Raw genomic sequence first — 24,543 nt, 5'->3', positions numbered from 1 at the left:
AGGCGGTTGAAGGAAGGAGGGGTTAGGAGGTAGTAGAGACTACGCTTCCCGGTGCGCTCTGCGGCTGGCAGGACAAGATGGCCGCCCATGACGTCATTCTCTTGAATCATTAGCAGGCTGAGGAAAGGACTACACTTCCCAGCATGCTTCGGGAAGGGCTTCCGGTTGGGAAATAGGAAGGAAGAGGCGTCCATGCCAAACAGAGCCTGGAGTGAAGCATGAAGCTGGTGAGTTTTGGAGTTTATAGGAGGATTTAAATAATAATCATAATAAAATAATAATATGGGAGGATATAAATATATCTTATAAATATATATTATATATAATGTATATTATGAAATAAATAAAATGTATAAATATATATAAATATAAGTAAAATAATAATAAATGTGAGGGGAAAAGATGATTCACACACACACCTATTTCTATTTTTATATTTCTGTTTTTAATTCTGCAACTCAATAAATATACAATATATAATATATATTATAACTTAAATAAATTGTATAAATATATATAAATATAAGTAAAATAATAATAATAAATGTGAGGGGAAAAGATGATTAACACACATACCTATTTCTATTTTTATATTTCTGTTTTTAATTCTGCCACTCAATAAATATCTATATATATAAAAGAGTGATGGCATCACGGCAATTCACAAAACAACAAAACTACAGGCCCCCCAACCTCAAAATTTGACAACACAACCCATCATCCACGCCTCAAGGTTGATACAACAAAAAGAAAAGAAGTATAAAGTCCTAATTAGAGGGAGAGCAATAATTTTTTTTATCCAATTGCTGCCAGTTTAGAGGGCTAATCTCTGCCCACTTGGTTGCCTAGCAACCAAGGGACAGCCAGGTTTCAGTTAGGGGACAGGCAGATTTAGGCTTCACTTAGACTTCTTCCACAGATTATCTAATTTGCACTGGATTATATGGCAGTGTAGACTCAAGGCCCTTCCACACAGCTATATAACCCATTTATAATCTTATATTATCTGCTTTGCACTGGATTATCTGGACTCCGCACTACCATATAATCCACTTCAGTCTGCATTTTATACAGCTGTGAAAAAGGGGCCTCAGATAATCCAGTTCTGAGCAGATAATATAAGATTAGAAATATACAGTAGAGTCTCACTTATCCAACGTAAACAGGCCGGCAGGATAAGTGAATATGTTGGATAATAAGAAGGGATTCAGGAAAAGCCAATTAAACATCAAATTAGGTCATCGTTATACAAATTAAGCACCAAAACATCATATTATACAACAAATTTGACAGAAAAAGTAGTTCCATGCGCAGTAATGCTATGTAGTATTTACAGTAGAGTCTCACTTATCCAACACTCGCTTATCCAACGTTCTGGATTATCCAACGCATTTTTGTAGTCAGTGCTTTCAATATATCGTGATATTTTGGTGCTAAATTCATAAATACAGTAATTACTATATAGCATTACTGTGTACTGAACTACTTTTTCTGACAAATTTGTTGTCTAACATGATGTTTTGGTGCTTAATTTGTAAAATCATAAGTTAATTTGATGTTTAATAGGGTTATCCTTAATTCCTCATTATCCAACATATTCGCTTATCCAACGTTCTGCCGTCCCGTTTATGTTGGATAAGTGAGACTCTACTGTACTGTATTTACAAATTTACCACTAAAATATCACAATGAATTTAAAACACTGACTACAAAAACATTGATTATGAAAAGGCAGACTGCGTTGGATAATCCAGAACATTGTATAAGCGAATGTTGGATAAGTGAGATTCTACTTTAATATGAAATAATTACTGGGATAGAATAATGCAGAACAATATAATCTCTAAAACCAGGACAGTAAATAAACAGGGGAATTCCACACAGGAAACAATCAGGGCCAGCTAACACCTCCCAACAAAGTATTCCCATCATCAAAGTCTGGAAAATCCTCTGTTTTCTCAGGGCCACAGACAGTAGAAGCACATAAAATATCGCAAACAACACCACTCTGAAAACAAGGGAATTCCAGACAGGAAACAATCAGGGCCAGCTAACACCTCCCAACAAAGTATTCCCATCATCAAAGTCTGGAAAATCCTCTGTTTTCTCAGGGCCACAGACAGTAGACGCACATAAAATATCGCAAACAACACCACTCTGAAAACAAGGGAATTCCAGACAGGAAACAATCAGGGCCAGCTAGCACCTCCCAACAAAAAATTCACTCAGGGAGGAAACAGCCAGGCTTTAAAGCTGCCAGGCCATTACATCCTAATCATTTTTCCTAATTGCAGCATTCATACTTGCCTCCAACAAACAAAAAAACCAATCAGAAATATTGTATATTCACAACCTTTAGGAAATAATATCCCCTGATGGCGCAGCGTGTTAAAGCGCTGAGCTGCTGAACTTCTGGACTGAAAGGCCACAGGTTTGAATTGGGGGAGCGGAGAGAGCCCCCACTGTTAGCTCCAGCTTCTGCCAACCCAGATGTTCGAAAACATGCAAATGTGAGTGCATCAATAGGTACTGCTCCGGCGGAAAGGTAACGCCGCTCCATGTAGTCATCCCACATGACCTTGGAGGAGTCTACGGACAACGCCGGCTCTTCGGCTTAGAAATGGAGATGAGCACCAACCCCCAGAGTCAGACACGACTGGACTTAATGTCTGGGGAAAACCTTTACCCTTGACCTTAACTACCACCAATTCCTCAATACTTTATTTCCCATACCACCATACTTCGCCACAGGAACGCGTGGCCGGGCACAGCTAGTACTATATATAATATATATTATAAAATAAATAAATTGTGTGTATATATATATATGTAAATAATAATAATAATAAATGTGGGGGGAAAGATGATTCACACACACACATTTCTGTTTTTATATTTCTGTTTTTAATTCTGCAGCTCTTCCCATTTTAAATAATAAATAATAAATGAAAGAATAATATAATTATAATAAAATAATAAAATGTGGGAGGGAAAGGTTAAATAAATTGTAGAAATATATATAAATATAAGTAAAATAATAATAATCATCATAACAAATGTGGGGGGGAAGATGATTCACACACACACATATTTCTGTTTTTATATTTCTGTTTTTAATTCTGCAACTCTTCCTCATTTGAAATAATAAAAGAAATAATAATACAGTAGAGTCTCACTTATCCAACATAAACAGGCCTCCAGAATGTTGGATAACCAAATATGTTGGATAATAAGGAGGGATTAAGGAAAAGCCTATTAAACATCAAATTAGGTTATAATTTTACAAATTAAGCACCAAAACATCATGTTATACAACAAATTTGACAGAAAAAGTAGTTCAATACGCAGTAATGCTATGTAGTAATTACTGTATTTATGAATTTAGTACCAAAATATCACGATGTATTGAAAACACTGACTACAAAAATGCATTGGATAATCCAGAATGTTGGATAAGTGAGGCTCTACTGTGTTTATATATATTATATATATAAAATAAATATTATAAAATAAATATTATAAAATAAACTGTATAAATCTATATAAATATAATAAGTAAATAATAATAATAAATGGGGGGAGATGATTCACACACACATATTTCCATTTTTATATTTCTGCTTTTAATTCTGCAACTCTTCCCCATTTTAAATAATAAAAGAAATAATTATAATAATATAATTATAATAAAATGTGGGAGGAAAAGATTATTCTCTCTCTCACACACACACATCCTTCTTTATAAATAAAATCCAGACAAGACAGAGATACTTTTGGTTAATCAAAACAGAGTATAGGGTTACAGCCTGTGCTGGATGGGGTTAAAATCCCCATGAAGACACAGGTTCACAGCTTGGGACTTCTCCTGGATTCATTGCAGAGTCTGGAACCCCAGGTTTCAGCTGTGGCCAGGGAAACTTGTACACAAGTTGTGCCTGTACCTTGGGAAGTCATGTTGAGAACGGTAGTCCATGCTCAGGTTAGCATAGAATAGACTACTGCAATGCGCTCTATGTGTGGTTGCTGTGTAAGACTGTTCAGAAGCTTCAAATAGTCCATTGAGCGGAAGCCAGACTACTTACTGGAGTGACATACATGGAACACAAACTCCCCTGTTGCACCAACTCCACTGGCTACCAGTCTGCTACCGAGCACAATTCAAAGTGCTGGGTTTAGCCTATAAAGCCCTAAAAGGTTCTGGCCCAGCTTACCTGTCCAAACATATCTCCCTGTATGAACCACCTCGAGGGTTAAGATCATCCAAGGAGGCCCTGCTCTTGGTCCCACTCCTCTCTCAGGCGCAACTGGTGGGGATGAGAGACAGGGCCTTCTCAGTGGTGACCCCTCAGTTGTGGAACTCCCTCCCCCAGAAAATTAGATCATCCCCCTCTCTCCTGGCCTTCAAGAAGTAAGTGAAGACATGGATATTTTATTTATTTATTTACAGTATTTATATTCCGCCCTTCTTTCTCACCCCGATGAGGACTCAGGGCGGATCACGATGTACATATATATGGCAAACATTCAATGCCATTAGACAAACGACACACAGAGATTATTTAACTTCCCAGCTTCTGGCTTTTGTGAGGGTATGCTTGATTCTGGCCACAGGAGGAGCTGCTGCTTCATCATCCACTGTGACAACGAGTCCTTTTTGACGGAGTACTTCCTCATCCGGTGTTGTAAATCAGTTACATTAGCCTCCCCGCATAAGCAGTCCCTAAATTTTCCTACTTGACAGATGCAATTGTCTTACGGGTTGCTTAGATCAACAATGAGCAAGGCTATTTTTTATTTTAATTGTCGGGTGCTCACTCCAACACGGGCTGGCCTTGAACTCAGGACCTTTTGGTCATAGTGATTTATTGCAGCTGGCTACTAACCAGCCGGCGCCACGACCCTGGGACCAAACCTCTGGACAATGGCTCTCAGTGCAATAATGATTTCTCAGTGTAATAATGAACAATGTCATTGACAACCAGAATGACTCCAGGAATATGTTTTGGATTGTGTGGTTTTTAAATAATGGTTTTAAGATTGATATGTTTTAATTATGTGATTTTAAAGAATATGTTGATTTTTCTGTATTTTATGTTTGGCATCGAACCGTGCCTTGTTGTGAGCTGCCCTGAGTCCCGATCAGGGTGAGAAGGGCAGGATATAAATGAAGTAAATAAATACACTTCTTTTTAAATTTGCAACACCTGGCACATTTTAAATAATAATAATAATAATAATAATAATGTGGTTGGAAGAGATGATTCACACACACCCCTCTTTACATTTGTGGTTTTAATTTTGCAACTCGTGCACTAATTGGTGGGATGACTCTTAATTAATGGGTTTTAATTAGGCCTTTCTCCCCCTGAGGCACAAGGCCAGAAATGTGGGAACAAATGCCATGGACCAGGGTTATATTGTCACCAAGAATGTTGTTGTTGTTGTTGTTGTTGTTATTGTGCTGTTGAAAGTTTTCACGGCCAGAATAACTAGATTGCTGTGAGTTTTCCAGGCTGTATGGCCATGTTCCAGAAGAATACTCTCCTGACATTTCACCCAAATCTATGGCAGACATCCTCCAGATTGTGAGGTCTGTTGGAAACTAGGCAAGTGGGGTTTATATATCTGTGGAATGATGTCAAGGGTCGGAGAAAGAACTCTTGTTTATTTGAAACAAGTGTGGATGGTATGTGAGAAACGTCAGGGAGAGAATGCTTCCATACAGCCCGGAAAACTCACTGTTGCTGTTGTTGTTGTTATTCTTGTTCTTGTTCTTGATCTTTGCTGCCTTCACTATCTCCAGGTCGCCACATTTGGTGGACTTCAGCTCCCAGAAGCCTCAGCTGCCCAGGCCAATGAGCAGGGTTTCTGGGGAATGAAGTCCAAAAGGCTTTGGCTGCATTCATTCATTGCATTTTGATGTCACTCAAACTGCCATGGCTCAATACTGTGGAACAGGCCTGGGCAAACTTGGGCCCTCCAGGTGTTTTGGACTTCAACTTCCACAATTCCTAACCGGCTGTTAGGAATTGTGGGAGTTGAAGTCCAAAACACCTGGAGGGCCCTAATTTGCACAGGGGGTTGGACTGGATGACCTTTGGGGTCTCTTCCAACACTATGATTCTGACAATAATGTGAATGAGAGACCTCTAAGGCACCCATTCCTCAACAGCCCTGCTGAGGTCTCACAGACTTCGGTCAGCAGTGGCTTCCTTTATTGTCCATCTATGTATAATGCGGTCTTCCTCTTTTCCTACTGTTCACTTCCATTTCTGAGCAAGGTTCTGGAGCATGTGGTGGCCTCCCAATTCCAGTGATGTCTGGATGGAATAGATTATCTAGATCAATTTCAGTCTGGTTTCAGGCCTGGCTATGGAACAGAGACAGCTTTGGTCGCCTTGGTGGATGACCTCCACAGAGAGCTAGACAGGAGGAGGGTGTCCCTGTTGGTTCTCTTGGGCCTCTCAATGGCTTTCAATCCCATTGACCATAGTATCCTCCTGGGTCGTCTCGCTGGGATGGGACTGGGAGGCCCTGTCTTGCAATGGCTCCGGTCCTTCCTGAAGGACTGGGTCTTTCCATACCCAGAAGCTGGTGCTGGGGGACTCCTGTTCAGACCCTGGCCGTTGTCCTGTGGGGTTCCTCAGGGTTCCGTTTTGTCCCCCATGCTGTTCAACACATCCATGAAACCACTGGGAGAGATCATCCGGAGTTTTGGGGTTCGGTGCCGCCTATATGCAGATGACACCCAACTCTACTACTCCTTTCCACCTAATGCCAAGGAATCTGTCCTGACCCTAAACCAGTGCCTGTCATCAGTGATGGACTGGATAAATTGAAACTTAATCCAGACAAGACAGAGGTACTCCTGGTCAGTTGGAAGGCAGAGTAGGGAATGGGGACCCAACATGTGCTGAATGGGATCACACTCCTCCTGAAGACACAGGTCTGCAGCTTTGGGTCCTCCAGAACATGGCACTGAACCTGGAGGCCCAGGTGTTGGAAGTGGCCAAGAGGACATTCTTTGCACAATAAAAACTTGTTGACCAATTCTGTAGGTTCCATGAGAAGTTACATCTGGCTGTGGTGGTCCATACCTTAGTTACATCCTGCCTGCAGTGTAACGCACTCTACATGGGGCTGTCTCTGAAGATGCTCAGAAACTTCAGCTGGTGAAAGAGCTGCAGCCAGATTGCTCACTGGAACTGGCTGCAGGGAATTTTTTTAATACTCATTATATTTAATCCTGTTTTAATGTATTGTCGAAGGCTTTCATGGCCGGAATCACTGGGTTGCTGTGAGCTTTCCAGGGTGTATGGCCATGTTCCTGAAGCATTCTCTCCTTATGTTTCACCCACATATATGACAGACATCCTCAGAGGATTTGAGGTCTGTTGGAAACTAGACAACAATCATGAATTAAGGAACATGAAAGGCACTGCAGACTAATTAAACCAGAAAGTCAGCCATAGCAGAGCACTTGATGAACCAACCTGAATATAGCATATTATTTGAGAACACAGAAATGCTGGACCACTCCAACAACCACCATGTTAGACTACATAGAGAAGCAATTAAAAGCCACAAGCATATGGACAGTTTCAACAGAAAGGAGAAAACTATGAAAATTAACAAAATCTGGCTACCAGTATTCAAAAAACTCTAAAACCAGGGGAATTTCAGACAAAAAACAATCGGGGCAGCTAATCACTACCCAACAAAGGATTCCCCAGGCAGGAAGCAGCCAAGCTTTGAAGCTGCAAGGCCATTCAATGCTAATCATTGTTATCAATTGCAACATTCACACTTGCCTCAAACAGACAAGAGTTCTTTCTCCCACCCTGGACATTCAACAGGTATATAAACCCCACTTGCCTAGTTTCCGACAGACCTCACCAGTGAGGATGCCTGCCATAGATGTGGGTGAAACTTCAGCAGGAGAGAATGCTTCTGGAACATCACCATACAGCTCGGAAAATCCACAGCAATCCTGTTTTAACGTTCGTATATTTATATTTCTTTTTAATTGTTATGCTGATGCTTTTATGTTAAGCTGCACTGAGTCCTTTTCAGGGGAGATAAAGTGAGGTATAAATAAATATAATAATACTAATACTACACATTACACTATGTCCGCTGTATCTGTGGGGTATAAGTTCCTGCACTTTGCATAAATACATTAAGTCACAGACAATAGCTAACCCTTTTGCAAATGAAAGGAATATTGCAGAGTCTTGCTGGGGGAACTAGAAAATGTCTAGAAAGACTTTATTTTGAACGTTCATAGATGAAACTGGATACCAGTCCCAGGGACATATCTGCATTTTTCTATTTAAAATGTTGTATGTAATTTTTTAAAAATAAGTTTAAAATAAGTTTTAGAAAAGGAAGGATGTAATTATAGCATGGATGTGGGCTCTATTGTCTTCTGAGATTGGGTTTTAATGCCTGGAAACCCAACTAGCATGGTAAGGCATTGTAGGAGTTATAGATATTTTGGGTGTCGGTCAAGAGAGAAAAACGGTATAAATACCATAAATATATCATAATAATAATCTGAAATATCTGGAGGATCAACTACAGGATGAGTTTTACAACAAGATTCAGTACTTGTCTAGGCATTGTTACTCTTCAGGTTCCAACAGCCTTAGCCAGCTTAGACTATAGAAAGTAATTATAGTCCAACAATATTTAAAGAGATGCATAACTGTCTCCTTTTCTACATCCTCATCAAAAACTGAAAGCATTCAACAGTGGTTTCATTCTTCATGCAGGAAAGCTCTCCTTATCTTCACTCTCACCCTCTTTGTATTGTAGGGTTTTCTCTTTCATCCACACCACACTTTAATTTGTTTACCATTAAATATACTGGCATAATGAGAATCTCCGAGGGTTCTCTAGTAAGTGCTGGAAAACTTGGACCTAGAATTATTCTCCCTCAGTCCTTTGTGTTTTTCATGATGGGTAATGCTTTCCCACTTAGCAACAATGCAAGGGCTTAAATGGTTGCATGAAGATGCCTCTTTCTTAAGGGTATCCCCAAGCGTCTGACAGCTGAAATGTTCTAAATGGACACTCATGCTTATGGGTTTTTTAACATTAATTTTTATATTGAAAAGTACAGAAATACCTGGTAGTGCAGCGGGTTAAACCGCTGAGCTGCTGAACTTGCTGACCGAAAGGTTGGCGGTTCATATCCAGGGGGCGGAGTGAGTTCCCACTGTTAGCCCCAGCTTCTGCCAACCTAACAGTTCAAAAATGTTCAAATATGAGTAGATCATTAGGTACTGCTCCAGCGGGAAGGTAACAGCACTCCATTCAGTCATGCTGGCCACATGACCTTGGAGGTGGCTATGGACAACGCCGGCTCTTCCGCTTAGAAATGGAGATGAGCACCAACCCCCAGATTCAGACACGACTTAATGTCAGGTGGAGACCTTTACCTTACAGAAATACAAATAAACAGGTACAGAAAAAAGAGTTACAGAAAGCAATCAAGGAGAAAAAAAATGGCTCTTCTTGATATGCATAAAACTGGACTCCAACAATTAACACAAAATACATCTGAAACAATCATCCTAACCTGTAGAAAAGCATACTAAATCTATAACAAAAAAACCTTACACTTGTTGACTATTGGATTTTTACTTCTTATTTACTACTCCCTTAAAATATCACTACATATCTGACCTTCTACTTTTAATAACACTCAAGCAGAAAAGCGATAGTTGGAAGTTTGTCCCCATCTTTGCTGTGAGAAAATGACAAATGAGTCCCAGTCATTCCTAAAATTGGCCGTGATTTCTCCTTAGCTCATTCACAAAACTTCAGTCATTTTTCCTGCATCGGGATTGCTGTTCTTTTTCCATCTCTGGGCATAGATGTTTTTTGCTGTAGTAATTATATAGTCATAATCATCTGTGTTTTTCCCCCAGTTGATAGTCCAGCATTTTAATTAAATTAAACTCTGGTTTCATCATTATTTTAACAATTTTTTCTTTCATGTTTTTGAGTCCATATTTTTGGGTCTTTTTCCAAGACCATCATATATGGTTAAATGTTCCAACATTTTTTCTTGCATTTCCAACATTTACTGCCTTTATAAGGGACCATGATGGCGCAATGGGTTAAATCCTTGTGCTGCTAAACTGCTGACCTGAAGGTTGGCAATTCAAATCCGCAGGACAGGGTGAGCTCCCATTGTTAGCCCAAGCTCCTGCCAACCTAGCAGTTTGAAAACATGCAAATATGAGTAGATAAATAGGTACCGTTTCGGTGGGAAAGGCATAAAGACGCTCCAAGCAGTCATGCTGGTCACACATCTAGGAGGTGACAACACAGGCTCCTTTGCTTTTAAATGGAGAAGAGCCAGAGATGAGCACTGCCTCTAAAGCCAGAAATTAAAGGAAAAGCCTTTGCCTTAGTCTGTATGTTGTCTCATTGTATTGTAACAAGACGTTGAATTTTTGCCAGTATCTGTTTACATTGTAATCAGCTATTAGGAATTGTGGGAGTTGAAGTCCCAAACACCTGGAGGGCTGAAGTTCGCCCATGCTTATATTATCTATCCATTTTGCTTCTGTTTGTTTCTTAATGGCCATATTAACACTCATGTCATCCTCATCACTGTACTCACAACGTCTACAGTTCTGTTGTTATTCACCCATGCAACCTGCTTATTCATTCTACAACCTTCTGTGGAGTTTTTTATGCAGATTGACCATCTTTTGGGAGTCTTCAATGAGATCTTCCTGCATGGCAGAATGGGGTTGGTCTGGATGATCCTGGTGATCACTTTCAGTTCCACCATTCTGTGATGTCCACAACATAGTTATTTTCGTTATGAATCTTTGTGAATCAGTTGGGTGGTCACCACGACCATGGATTGTTCAAATATTAAAAGATATTTGTTTTTGGGACAGGGCTTTGGAACTGCTTCCTTCTCCCATCTAGGTATGTGAATGCTTTGGGATTTTGGAAGCTGTTTTAAATGCTGCTCATTGATTTGGCCTGACTTCTTTCTTGTAGTACTGTTTGTCCGGACATCCGACGCTACCATGCAACGTTCTGAAGTTCAAATCCACTACCATCATGCTGGACTGTGGTCTGGACATGACCTCCGCGCTCAACTTTCTCCCCTTGCCTTTGGTCCAAAGGTATGCCCCAATACCCGAGTGTATTTTTATGCTTCGTAAAATGCATTTTATGGAAGGAGGGGATGGGGGAGAATCGGAAAGGGCAGGGTAGGGAAATGACGGTGCTGTTGGAAGAGGCCCAGAGCCAGGTTAAAGGAGAAGAGGCTTCGCGTGAGCACGCAGTATCATCCGATAGCATAAATAGACTTTACCCACTTAAAAATTCCCTTTATCAAAATAACGTCCTTTGGCTCAGTAGACGGAAAGCGTTTTATGGATTTATCGATTCGGTTTTCCAGATAATTTATTCTAAGCTTCAGTAAAGCATTGCAGTAGCAGCTCAGCACAAGTGAGGTCACAGATCTGTCATTTTTTCTGGCTTCTTCATGCAAGAAAAGATAAATGGGAGGCAGATCTAAAGTGCAGGCATGCCAGACATACATATATATATATTCTACTTCTAAGTTTATCATCTTACCTGCAAGCCATTCGATGCATCTAGAAGCAAATCCTTGTAATGAAACAAAATTCCTCAGCACAGTGAATTTTTGTTACTTAGGCCCCCACCCCAGTCAGAATCAGCCAAAATCTTAAATGGTTTACTTATGTTCTCCTGGTGGCTTTACCCCTCTTCTCCATGATCTGTGGTGGTTTCCTCGGCTTTTTGTGCTTTTTCAAAAAATTGAAATGCCTCTTCCAATTGCTGGCAATAAATTTGTCATTTCCGACTTATTTTGACTCTAAGATGACCCTATCACTGGGTTTTCTAGCCCCCTATTGAAACATCTCCACTGGCTGCCGATAAATGTCCAATCCCAATTCAAAGTGCTGGTTATTACCTATAAAGTCCTAAACGGCTCAGGTCCAGTCTATCTTTGTGATCACATCTCCTATTACAAACTTGCACGAACTCTACAATCCATCGGAAAGGCCCTACTGTTAGGGATTCATCTTCTTCAGAAGAGGAAGGGGAGCAGGAAAGTGTTCATGAATCTGAGGGTGAGTTGGAATCTGAGGAGGAGATTTTGCAAGTACCCACATTTCAGGAGAGGTGAAAGGAAACAGAGCAGAGACATCGTTCAGCCAGAATAGCTGCCAAAAATGCAGTTGAGTAATTAGCCCTAGCAGCTGTGAGGGGACTCAGGGCTATAAAGCAGAAGCAGGTGCAGCCAGCTCTTGCGGGTAACAAACTGACTCTGCTCCTCTTGTGTCTGCTTCAAGTCTGCATCTGGGAAACTGCTCCTAAGGTTTTATTGCTGTTTCTTTGTCTGAAGTAAGATTGCTATTTGATTTGGGAATTTAACAGAGACTAAGAACTGTGTTTACCCTAAGACTTCCTTGCCTCATTTTGCATTATTCTACTGAATGTGCTGTACTTTATGTTTTGCTGAAGTAAAGCAGTTTTCATTTACTTACCACAGTGTTTTAAGGTTGTTCTTGAAAGACAAAACAGGACACCTACTCCAGTTCCCACCCTTGTCTCAAACCCAATTGGTGGGGACGAGAGAGGAGGCCTCTTCGATCGTGGCCCCCCGGCTCTGGAACTCTCTCTCCCGAGAGAAATTAGATTGGCCACTACATTGGCATCATTCAGAAAAGCTTTGAAAACCTGGTTTTTAAGCCACCTTTGACTGAGATGAACAGGACCCTAACCTGTCCTTCCATCCTAGTCTTCTGCACCTTATCACAGACATTTGCGATTAGTTCTCCTAATACATTGCCCAATTCTCCTCCTCCAAGATTGAGGATTGAAGTGCCATGATATCGTCTCTCTTCACTGGCCATGCTTTTCTTCTTTGAAGCTGTGTTGTAGAGTTTAATATATTAATTTGTTGTGATTGTTATGTATTTTATATTATTGTATTTTATTGTTGTTGGGTTGGTCCCCATGTGAGCCGCCCCGAGTCCCTTTCGGGACATAAGGCGGGATACAAAAATAAAGTTGTTGTTGTTGTTGTTGTTATTTTCCTGGTCTGAGAGTTTGTAAATAGTCTCAATCTGTGAATAATCAAACTCGCAAAAGTCAAAACAACAAACATGGAGGGCAGTCTGTGCTTAGACCTACCTGGGTTGTACCTGCCCTCTTTTTAAAACTGGAAGTATAGTAGCTGGAAGTTCATTGCCAGATTTGAAAAAGTTGTTTCAAACCTAAAAACCTCTATGTCCATCTTGTGTACTTGAAATAGACTTAAATACAGTAGAGTCTTGCTTATCCAACTTTCACTTATCCAATGTTCTGGATTATCCAGCGCAGTCTGCCTCCCACCTGCATCCACAGCTGTTTCTCTAGGCAGCAAGGACTGAACTTTTAACGCATTTAACTTCCAATAATGTTGTTGCTGTTAGTTCATTTTATGCAATTTATATTTATTTGTAGTCAATTTGTTAGTAGTCAATGTTCTTCTAGTCAATGTTTTCAGTACATTGTGGTGTTTTGGTGCTAAATACGTAAATACAGTAATTGCTACATAACATTACCATGTATTGAACAGCTTTTTCTGTTGATTTTGGTGTTTAATTTGTAAAATCATAATAGGCTTTTCCTTAATCCCTCCTTATTATCCAATATTCTCGCTTATCCAACTTTCTGCCGGCCATTTATGATGGATAAGTGACTCTATGTAGTAGAGTAGGGCCCAAACTTTTTTTCATCTGTTTCATTTGTGCTTTTGTATTGTACCGTTCATTTGTATCGCACAGTATGGCAGACCCCTCCCCGCACGGATGAAGCAGTGAAATGAAAGTGAAAGCAGCACAAAACTGTTTGCTTTGCTCCTGTTATTCCAAGTGGTGCTCACTGAGCAGCTCTGGGTGCAGAGGCGGTTCAACCGAGATGCAAAGTAGGCACTTGCCTGTGGCGCCATCGTCCAGGGGCGCAGTTGAGGCCCCTGGGAGGATGGCGCCGCCGCCACCACTACCACCCTGCCTCCTCCGCTTTCCGGTTGGCGTGGGAGGCTTCTTCCCTCCTCCTGACCAAACCCCAAAACCCTTCCTTGAGCGAGGAAGGAGTTTGGGGCTTTGGCGAGAGAAATGCCGCTTCCCTCCTCCTTCCTTCCTTCGGGCTGTCTTCCCTTTCCTTCCCCGCTGCTGGGAGAAGAGAAGAAGCAGCAGAGCATCTTTTCAGACTTGGAGGAGTTTTCACGTGAGTTTCAACCAACTTGAGGTAAAGCCCAACGAGGGGTGAGTGCTGGGGAGGGAAAGGGAAGGGAAGGGAGAGAAACGTGGTGGCAGAGGACGGGGCCACAATATCTGCTTTGAACTGGGTTATCTGAGTCCACACTGCCATGTAATCCAGTTCAAAGCAGATAATGTGGATTATTTTCCTTGATATTTATATTTATTTATTTATTTATTTATTTTTCAAACTTATATGCCGCCACTCCCCTAGGGCTCGGAGCGGCTTACAAGAACCGGCTAAAATCAACAATTTAAAAAACATTTTAAAAACATCATTTAAAAAAAATCTTTAAAACATCCTAAAAGCACCTTTTAAACATCAGCAACAGAACTCAAAAGCCTCCCGAAACAGGTGTTCTGGGTTATATGGCTGTGTGGAAGGACCCTCAGGGCTTTTCCACACAGCCATATAATCCAGAAGATCAAGGCAGAAAATCACACAATATCTGCTTTGAACTGGGTTAACTGAGTCCACACTGCCCTATATCCCTGTTCTATGTTTGGTGCTAAATTCTCAAATACAGTAGTTCCTACATAACATTACAATGTATTGAACTGCTTTTTATGTTGATTTTTTTATAAAACATGTTTTAGTGCTTAATTTGTAAAATCATAATGTAATTTGATGTTTAATAGGCTTTTCCTTAATCCTTCCTTATTATCCAGCATTTTCGCTTATCCAACGCTTTTATTTTTCAATGATTGGGGGAGGGGGGGTGGCGCCAAAATTCTTTTCGCCTACACTTGAAAATTACCTAGGGCCGGCCCTGCCTGGGTGTTCATTGCAGCGAGTCCTTCTTAGCGGCTGCAGCTGCTGCTCTGCCTGCCGCACTTGTTGCCTCTCGCCTGCCTTGCAGCCTGCTTATTCTTTACCTTCAGTTTTCCTCTGCATATTGAGAGAGAGACCTCACAGAATCAATGCTGCCTGAAGCCTGGGTGGCCCCACAATTCTCGCCCCAATGCCATGAGGTGGTTCTTACGTGGTTGTATATGTACAATAGTATATCTTCATGCAATTTGCTGTTCCTCCTCCACAATTCCTGTTGATAAAATCCATGCTTTCCTTGGTTGGATTTGTAAAGGTATCATACTCCTAATTGGATGATGTTTCAGCATTGGATTGCACCTTTTTCATTGCTCTGTCGATTATGATACAGTAGAGTCTCACTTATCCAACCTTATCCAACATTCTGTTTGATCCAATGCAGTCTGCCTTTTAGTAGTCAATGTTTTCAATACATTGTAAATAAATTTGTAAATACAGTAATTACTACATAACATTACCGTGTATTGAGCTGCTTTTTCTGTCAGTTTGTTGTAAAATATGATGTTTTGGTGCTTAATTTGTAAAATCATAAAGTAATTTGATGTTTAATAGGCTTTTCCTTAATCCTTCCTTATTATCCAGCATTTTCGCTTATCCAATGTTCTGCCAGCCCATTTATGTTGGATAAGCAAGACTCTGCTGTATATCAGAGTCTGCTGTCAATGGTTTGGCAGTTTGCAGAGAATGTGATTCTTTGGGTGTGATTGCTGTTTGAAAAACAGAAACCTTACCTTGTTTAAAAAGAAAAGAAAGGCCAATTTTCTCCAGACTCCATGTTGGACTTCTCTGTCCTCTCCTCTCCCAAAACAGTTGTAATCTATCTGGTTGTGAATTATGATAAAAACGTAAGGCGGATTTGTTGAAAGGTGGGCTCAGATGTTGAATTCCCAAAGGATTGCGGCTTCATCTCCACCTTCAAAGGAGCTTGCCATTCTGGGAAACAGGTGGATCAGTAAAAATTTCCTTTCCTGCAGCCGTCGCGCGACGGAAGAGGCTGAGATTCAGTGGAAGGGAGGCAGTTAACCTTTCTTGTCTGGCGGAGAGACACATCTCTGTGTCTTATTTATGTGGCGGTTTGAACCGTACACGATTCATCTCTCACTTCATTGCAATGTCAGGAGCTCATCAGCACGGATTGTTTTATTTGCATGGCTTCTGGTAAAGAGCCTAAATACCAACGACGGTCTGGGGCTGCTCTCTGCCGCTCGCTCCTTTGCATTTGCATCTTCAAGAGGGAACATCTTGTGCTCATGAACAAGGCACAGAGAGTTCCAGAGCAAACACCTGCCTCTCATTTTAAAAATATTCGTTTCTATCCCATTGGTATCCTATCCCAAGGAAATGCAAGGTAGCATAGAACAGGTTAGATTAATTAATTAATTTTATTTATTTATTTACAGCATTTATATTCCGCCCTTCTCACCCCGAAGGGGACTCAGGGTGGATCACATTACACATATAGGCAAACATTCAATGCCTTTTAATACAGAACAAAGACAAGACAAATATAGGCTCCGAGCGGGCCTCGAACACATGACCTCCTGGTCAGCGTGATTCATTGCAGTTAATTGCAACTGGCTTGCTCTCCCGCCTGCGCCATTCCAGAGAACAAGACAGCAACCCTACAAGGTAGGCTAGTCGGAGAATGAGTACGATACAGACAAACTGTCATTGTTATTCCTCCCTTTCTGATAGTCCAAAAGCAGCATAAAAGAGCTGCTTATTTAAGAGTTATTTAACATGGAATATGCTGTCTTGGAGTGTGGTGAAGGTTTTGAAAATGAGTTTTGATGGCTGTCTGTTGGGAGGGCTTTGATAGTATATATGATAATATATATGATAAAGACGACCTGGACTGATTTATGGCTAAAGCATGAGGATATCAGATGAATGGATTTTAATATGTTTTTATATTTTTATATTGTATTAATTGTATTGGATTTTGTTTACTGTTATGTTTATTTATGTATCGACATTGAATTATTACCACCCTGAGTCCTTTCGGGTGAGAAGGGCGGGATATAATGTTGGAAATAAATAAATAAATAAATAAATAAATAGTATATGTTGTGACTCAACTGGAACCTCAGATTGACTCTGGTGAAGATGATGGGATTCAGGTTCACAATCAGGTTCAAAATGTCCCTGTTGTAGAAGATGAGGAACAGGGAGTGCCAGTTCATTTTCCCAGCACAAGGAATGATGTTGTTGATACTGAAGCTAGCCAGGTGCAAATGGACTTGGAAAAGGAGGACAGTTCTCAGTCTGATAATGAGGCTCAGCAAACTAATGAGCAGGCTGACCTTGACGAATCAGGTTCTTTAGATCGAGCTGACCATTTGGAATTCAGGGTTCAGAGTAGTGTGAGAATTGCAAACAAGAGGGAGGCTAGAGGCCAAAGAAATGCTTTCATGCTTTGCAAAGTGTATTAAAACAATGTGTTTGGAGACAAACATTTGTCAAAGCAGCTTTCGTTCAACCAAAAAGCAAGCTCTTGTTTTCCTGGATTATCTTGCAGCTTTTGTGTTCATGTTCTTGGGACTTTGTCATGCTCTATTGGGACCTTGTTTATTCCTTGTGATTTCTGGATTTATTCTCTGTGGCTTTATTTTGTAACCATTTTTTGGAACTTTACTTTTGCTTTTAAAGAACCTTTTATCCTCTATTTTCTAATAAACTAAGAAGACTACAACCTGTGTGCAGTTTGGTGTATATAGCAAGGTGAAGCTAACCTGAGGTGCGACAGTATATTCCTTTATGGTAACGGGGTTGGATCGGATACCCTAGGGGTATCTTTCAACACTATGATTTTCAACTTGGATCTCCCTTTGCAAAACATACATAGCATTGATGATTTACACCCAGTTCTCTTAAAACATGTGCTGATTTCATCATAAAAATCCATTAACACTGCTTTTTAATTATTATTATTATTTCATTCCTGCAGCGCAAGGCTCTCCAAACTCCCCGGCTGGGTCTTAAAGGACGGAAGCACTTTCCTGGATAAGGTAATGGACCGATGGGGCTGCGCTTCCCAGTGAAACTAGCTCATTAGCCGACCAAATTGAGGCCAAGCAAATTTTATTTAACCAAAGGAATCAACAAGTTTGTTGCCAAAATTAATTGCATTCTCAGATCAAATCGCTTGAATGGTAGATGTCAAATGTATCTTGAAATGACTTCTGTCAGCTCTTGTTTTTGCAATAAAAAGTCTCAGAGGCAGTGGTTTTGAAGCTGACAGCTGGCAGGGCATTCTGCTCTTTGCAACCGATGAAAAGCCTATTAGAGGAAGTACAGTTGGCCCTCCACGTTTCCAAGTTTAACTAATGTAAATTAGATTGATATGTTCTCCCTTGGGGTCTCTAAACCATCCAATGCAACTCCGTCATCAACTTCTGCCAGAATTTGACATAAAGTCATGTTGGAGAAACTAGATGTGTGTTCCTAGATAGAAAACATCTCCAGGCATTTGGAAGTCCTCTAGTGAGATTCTGTGATCAACTTCTGGCCAAAGTTGATCATAGAATTGTGCTGGAAGACAGAGAGATTCCTACAAAGCCCCTTTCTCGGGTTAAAAAGATGGTTTTTTGTGTGGAGATGTTGTGTGGTTTCCAGTCTGTCTGGCCAAGTTCTAGCAGCATTTTCTCCTGACGTTTCTCCTGCATCTGTGGCTGGCATCTTCAGAGGATCTGAAGTGGAGTATATATACCTATGGAATGTCCAGGGTGAGAGAAAAGAACCATTGCCTGTTGAACAAGTGGAAAGGGTGCAATTAGTAAGCTAGATTTGTATGTGTTGAATGGAATCCAACCATTAGCATGTGAGTAACCTTTGAGAACACATCATGAGACATGCGGGGCTTGAGGAATCCAAGGCTGGAGTTAAAATTGCTGGAAGAAACATTAACAACCTTAGATATGCAGATGATACCACTCTGATGGCTGAATGTGAGGAGGAGCTGAGGAGCCTTCTCACCAAGGGGAAATAAAGAAGAAAGTGCAAAACCCAGGCTGCAGTGAAACATCAAGAAAACCAAGATGATGGCAACCAGACTGGTTGATAACTGGCAAATAGAGGGAGAAAACGTGGAGGCAGTGACAGACTTTATATTTCTAGGTGCAAAGATGACTGCGGACACAGACTGCAGCCAGGAAATCAGAAGATGTTTACTTCTTGGTAGGAGAGCAAGGACCAACCTCGATAAAATAGTGAAGAGCAGAGACATCACACTGGCAACGAAGGTCTGCATAGTTAAAGCGATGGTATTCCCTGTAGTAACCTATTGATGTGAGAACTGGACCATAAGGAAGGCTGAGCGAAGGAAGAGAGACGCTTTTGAACTGTGGTGTTGAAGGAAAATCTGGAGAGTGCCTTGAACCGCAAGAAGATCCAACCAGTCCATCCTCCATGAAATAATGCCCAGTGGCTGCTCACTGTAGGGAAGGATATTAGAGGCAAAGCTGAAATTTTGGCCACATCATGAGAAGACAGGAAAGCTTGGAGAAGTCAGTGATGCTGGGGAAAATGGAAGGAAAAGGAAGAGAGGCCGACCCAGGGCAAGGTGGATGGATGGTATCCTTGAAATGACTGGCTTGACCCTGAAGGAGCTGCGGATGGCCACGGCCGACAAGAAGCTCTGGCGTGGACTGGTCCATGAGGTCATGAAGAGTCGGAAGCGACTGAACAAATAAACAACAAAAATACTCTTGGGATAGTATAGTCAATTAGTGAGGGCATCTGCATAGAAGTAGCCTGGCCTTTGTTCCCTTTGAATTGTTAAATAGTTTTTTTCTCCCACCCTGGACATTCCACAGGTATATATACTCCACTTGCTTTTCTATCATAAGATCCAGCTAGAGATGCAGGCAGAACATCAAGAGAAAATGCTGCTAGAACATGGCCATACAGCTCGGAAGCCACACAGCACTTTAGTGATTCTGGCCATGAAGGCCTTCAACAATATATTGGTTTTTTTTTTTAAAAAAATCTACTTTTGCAAAGATCCTACGTTCTCTAGGCAATTAGTTCCATTGCTGAAGTGCTATCACAATTGAGAAGTTCTTTCTAATATTCATTCTAAATCTACCCTTCTGTAACTTCAGACCATTTGACCTAATTCTGTCTTTGAGACATCAGAGAACAGGCCTGAACACACTTTTTTACAGGAGCAGTTGAGGTATGAGGAGTTTAAGGAGTGGGATCATATCATCCTTCCTTCCTCTCTTCTGGACATGTCCAGCTCCTTCAAGTTTCTTGCTATATTTTTTTCTCCATTCCTTTTTTTTTTTGCTACTTCACACGTCTGCCTCTTGTTCAGTTTATCATCAACAATAACAATAACAATAACCCCAAGACAGAGGTCCTCCTGGTCAGTCGTAAGGCTGAAGAGGGAATAGGGTTACAGCCTGTGTTGGACGGGGTCGCACTCCCCCTGAAGACACAGGTTCACAGTCTGGGTGTTCTCCTGGACTCATCGCTGAGCCTGGAGCCCCAGGTCTCGGCGGTGGCCAGGGGAGCATTCGCGCAACTGAGACTTGTGTGCCAGCTGCGCCCGTTCCTTGGGAGGTCTGACTTGGCCACGGTGGTCCATGCTCTGGTTACAGCTCGTTTGGATTACTGCAACGCTCTCTACGTGGGGTTGCCTTTGAAGACGGCCCGGAAGCTCCAACTAGTACAACGGGCGGCAGCCAGATTAATAACTGGGGCGGCATACAGGGAGCGTACCACCCCCCTGCTAAGCCAGCTCCACTGGCTGCCGATATGCTACCGAGCCCAATTCAAAGTGCTGGTCTTGACCTATAAAGCCCTAAATGGTTCTGGCCCAATTTACTTATCCGAACGTATCTCCTCATATGAGCCAGCTAGATCCCTAAGATCATCTGGAGAGGCCCTGCTCTCGGTCCCACCTGCCTCGCAGGCGCGGCTGGTGGGAACGAGGGACAGGGCCTTCTCGGTGGTGGCTCCCCGGCTGTGGAACACCCTCCCCACAAATATCCGACAAGCCCCAACTCTTCTGGGTTTCAGAAAGGCTGTGAAAACATGGCTGTGTGCACAAGCTTTTAACGAGTAATATGATAACGTCGACATGGTCCGATTGAAGGCTGAAGCATGAGGTTTTTAGACAAATGGATCTAATTTACATATGTTTTAATTTTTATAATGTATTTTAATGATGTATTTTTATAGTTTTAATTGATTATATGTACTGTTTTTGTTTTATTATTATGTTCTTGGCATTAAATGTTGCCAACTGTGTAAGCCGCCCTGAGTTCCCTCGGGTGAGAAGGGCGGGGTATAAATTCTGGAAATAAAATAAAAATAAATAAGGCCCCTTTCCACATAAATTACGGCAGAGCCATGTATCCCCCCCCCCCCATTCTATAACTCTCTGTATTTGGGTTTTGTAGCCTAAATGCAGGTTTTTGTATTTGTGCAAAATGTTATTAATTTCAGTTCAGTTTCCTGGTCTATTAGGGTCATTCTGTTCTCCAAGTGCACTAGCTATCCCTCACAATTGCTCCTACAGTTTGGTCAGAGAAGACGGTAGAAGAAATGGACCCCTGCTGAAGTCTCCCAGTGTGAAAACAATGTCTTAATGAGACAGTTTGGTCTAGTGATTTGAATGCTGGACTAGAATTGTGGGAAACCAGGAGTCAAATCGCTGCTTGGCCATGGAAACACATTAGGAGACTATGGGCAAGTCCCAGAGGAAGATAAAGGAAACCCATCTGAACAAAGCTTGCCTTAAAAAAAACCCTCCTGTAATAGGATTGCATTAAGGTCACAATCGGCCCAAAAAGACTTGAAAGCACTCAACAATGACAATACTTTACCAACAATTTATAATGTGGGCAACAGAAAAGGAACAAATTAAGGAATGTATGATCAAATGGGCAAAAGATGTAGGTCACAATTTAAATTAGGACCATTGGGAAGAGATTTGGAAAATAAAAATAAAATACACTGCGGCAACTGACATAAAAGAAAATTGGTACAAGATGCAGTTCCGCTGGTATTATAATCCAGGCAGATTAGCACAATTCAATAAAATGAACTCAAAACTATGCTGGAAATGCGAGAAAAAAGCAGGAATCTTCTTTCACCAATGTGAGAAAATTAAAAAATTCTGGAAGATAATCCACCAAATGACACAAGAAATGATAGAAACCAAATTCAAATTAAAACCAGAAACATACCTATTAGGATTTACAAATCCAACACTAAACAAAAAGGAAGATAAAATATTATTCTACATTAGTACTGCGGCCAGACTGATCCTAGCAAAAGTCTGGAAAAGAAAAGAAACCCTAAACATGGAAGATTGGCTAATCAAAATAGTAGATATTATTCAAATGGACATCTTGACACAAAAAATAAGAGAAGTGAAAAATAAAACTGACTGGACAAAAATTATAAAATTTTTGAGATAAAGAAAAATGGATCTTACAATAGATCTGTCATATATAGGAGAGAATGAACAGGAAAGAGGTTAGAGAAACTGACAGAATATTTAAAGGAAAATGAAAGAAGCATCTTCGAAGCACAGATGGCACCTTCTATTTTTCTTTTTCTTTTTATATTTATATATATATATTTCTCTCTTTTTCCTTCTCTCTCTCTCTGTCTCCACGTATTTGTTCTCCCACTTTTGCTGTAATCGCACTCACACGAAATAAATAAACATTATTTCTTTTTTTAAAAAACCCAAAAAATGACAATACACATCTATCCTCATCTAATTTCAGAAGCTAAGACAGACTCGTTCTGAGTAATAAACCTCTGTCATGGAGCCAGTGCAAGGAGAAAGTGGAAAACAAAGCAAATAAATTAATATGTAATATTTGGGTGGGAGACCATAAAGGGATAGAGATTAAATCCAACTGAAGCTAGGAGGAAAATCTAGCTGGAAGCCCTGGAGAATTGCTGCTGTCACCAGAGTTGGCAAAACTGGGTCAGACTCATCTGTTTCATATGTTTAGTCTCAGGCATCATTGTGGTTTCAACTTGACGTAGAGGTGGTGCCTCCCAGAGAGCATCCCCGCAGAGCTGCGAAGGGGACATGCCAGGACACACTTAAGATATGTCTAATAATCAATAGCAGGCTCTTCTCACAGCCCTGCTGATCCCGCCAGGGAACCCTGATCTCTCTTGCCTCCTGCTATCTTCATCTGTTGCAAAGAAACCTGTCTGGATATTTTGTTGATGCATTGAACACTGTGGGATCTCGCTTGGTTTCCTACTGCTAAAGCAACAGGACTGTTAGCAGGACGGGCCACCTCAAAATAAACGGAAACACTCAGAGTGGACACCTGGAGATTAATGACTATGAGAGAGAGAACATACAAACCAGACTCTTAAAGCAATCTGGGTTGTGCAGTTGATTTAATGTACTGCCATAGTACAAGCGCCTCACTTTAGTCATCTTAGCTTTCTGAGAACTCAGACTTCATTTCCCTCTTAGACCACTTCATTTTATAGAACCATAGGGTGCATCTACACTGCAAGATTATTGCAGTTTGACACCACCTGAGCTGCCATGGCTCAAATCATGGGAACTGTAATAAACACTCAAGAGTGGACACCTGGAATGAATGGCTATGAGAGAGAAAACATACAAACCAGACTCTTCAAGCAATCTGGGTTGTGCAGTTGATTTAATGTATGCAAATCAACAAAATGAGGTGTATTTGTCATGCATTTGTTTTCCATAGTGAGTGTTTTATTTGCTGCAACTAAAACCTTTTTGGCATTGGTATAACACAGCACAGTTTTTGTCATTGGCATAAGACTGTACCTATGTTAGTGTGTGTATCATAAGAATCCTGCGGGGCTATATTCCCGGCTGCAGATATGACACAACATCATTAAATGACCTGACCTCTGGTCCCAGTATATTATAGAGATTCCTAGGAATTTGTTAAGTCCTCTAATGCAACTCTGTGGGAACATCTGGAGAAAACAGATCTTAGAATTGTCTGGAGGACCTAACAAAGTCCTAAAGATACCGTAATTCCCTGAAGATGAGAAAATGAAACTAGAGATACGAGTTCCATAGTTGGGGAGGAGGTCCTGAGTGTATTCCACAGGGCCACCTGTTATGCACATATGTGGGCATGCAACCATTTCTCTTACCTTCCATCACCTACTTCTACAGTTCTAGCAGCAGCAGGAAACTAGAAGTCAGTTGCCAGGAGCCAACGTTTGAGGGCCAAAGGAATCATGATGCACTGTGTTGTAATCTAGAGGCTCCATTCTTTCCCCATTCTTTCGGCTTTTCCTGCTCCCTTCCGGCTTTCCCCATCTTCTGGGATGGCCAGCCATCCCACGTCCTTTCTTTGCATTTCCCTTGTCTTCTCCATGCTTTCTCCAGTTTCTCCCACTACTGAAGACGGTCTTTGGACTCGG

The 24,543-nt window shown here is 41.1% G+C and overlaps 1 protein-coding gene across 1 annotated transcript in view; it reads left to right on the top strand.

Annotated features, from left to right (window-relative positions):
* Positions 1–106: 106 nt before the first annotated feature.
* ints9 (integrator complex subunit 9) overlaps positions 107–24,543 on the top strand; it is a 102,379-nt gene continuing 77,942 nt past the window's right edge. Inside the window, exons 1-3 of the mRNA XM_003225925.4 lie at positions 107–227; positions 11,029–11,156; positions 18,086–18,146. Coding sequence (XP_003225973.1) covers positions 219–227; positions 11,029–11,156; positions 18,086–18,146 — 198 coding nt within the window. The 5' untranslated portion in view covers positions 107–218. The remainder of the gene's footprint in view (positions 228–11,028; positions 11,157–18,085; positions 18,147–24,543) is intronic.

Source organism: Anolis carolinensis, chromosome 1 (genome assembly GCF_035594765.1).
Source record: "Anolis carolinensis isolate JA03-04 chromosome 1, rAnoCar3.1.pri, whole genome shotgun sequence".
In the NCBI taxonomy this organism is placed as follows: domain Eukaryota; kingdom Metazoa; phylum Chordata; class Lepidosauria; order Squamata; family Dactyloidae; genus Anolis; species Anolis carolinensis.
The sequence above is the reverse complement of the archived record's forward strand: the minus strand, read 5'-3'. Positions and strand labels throughout refer to the sequence as shown.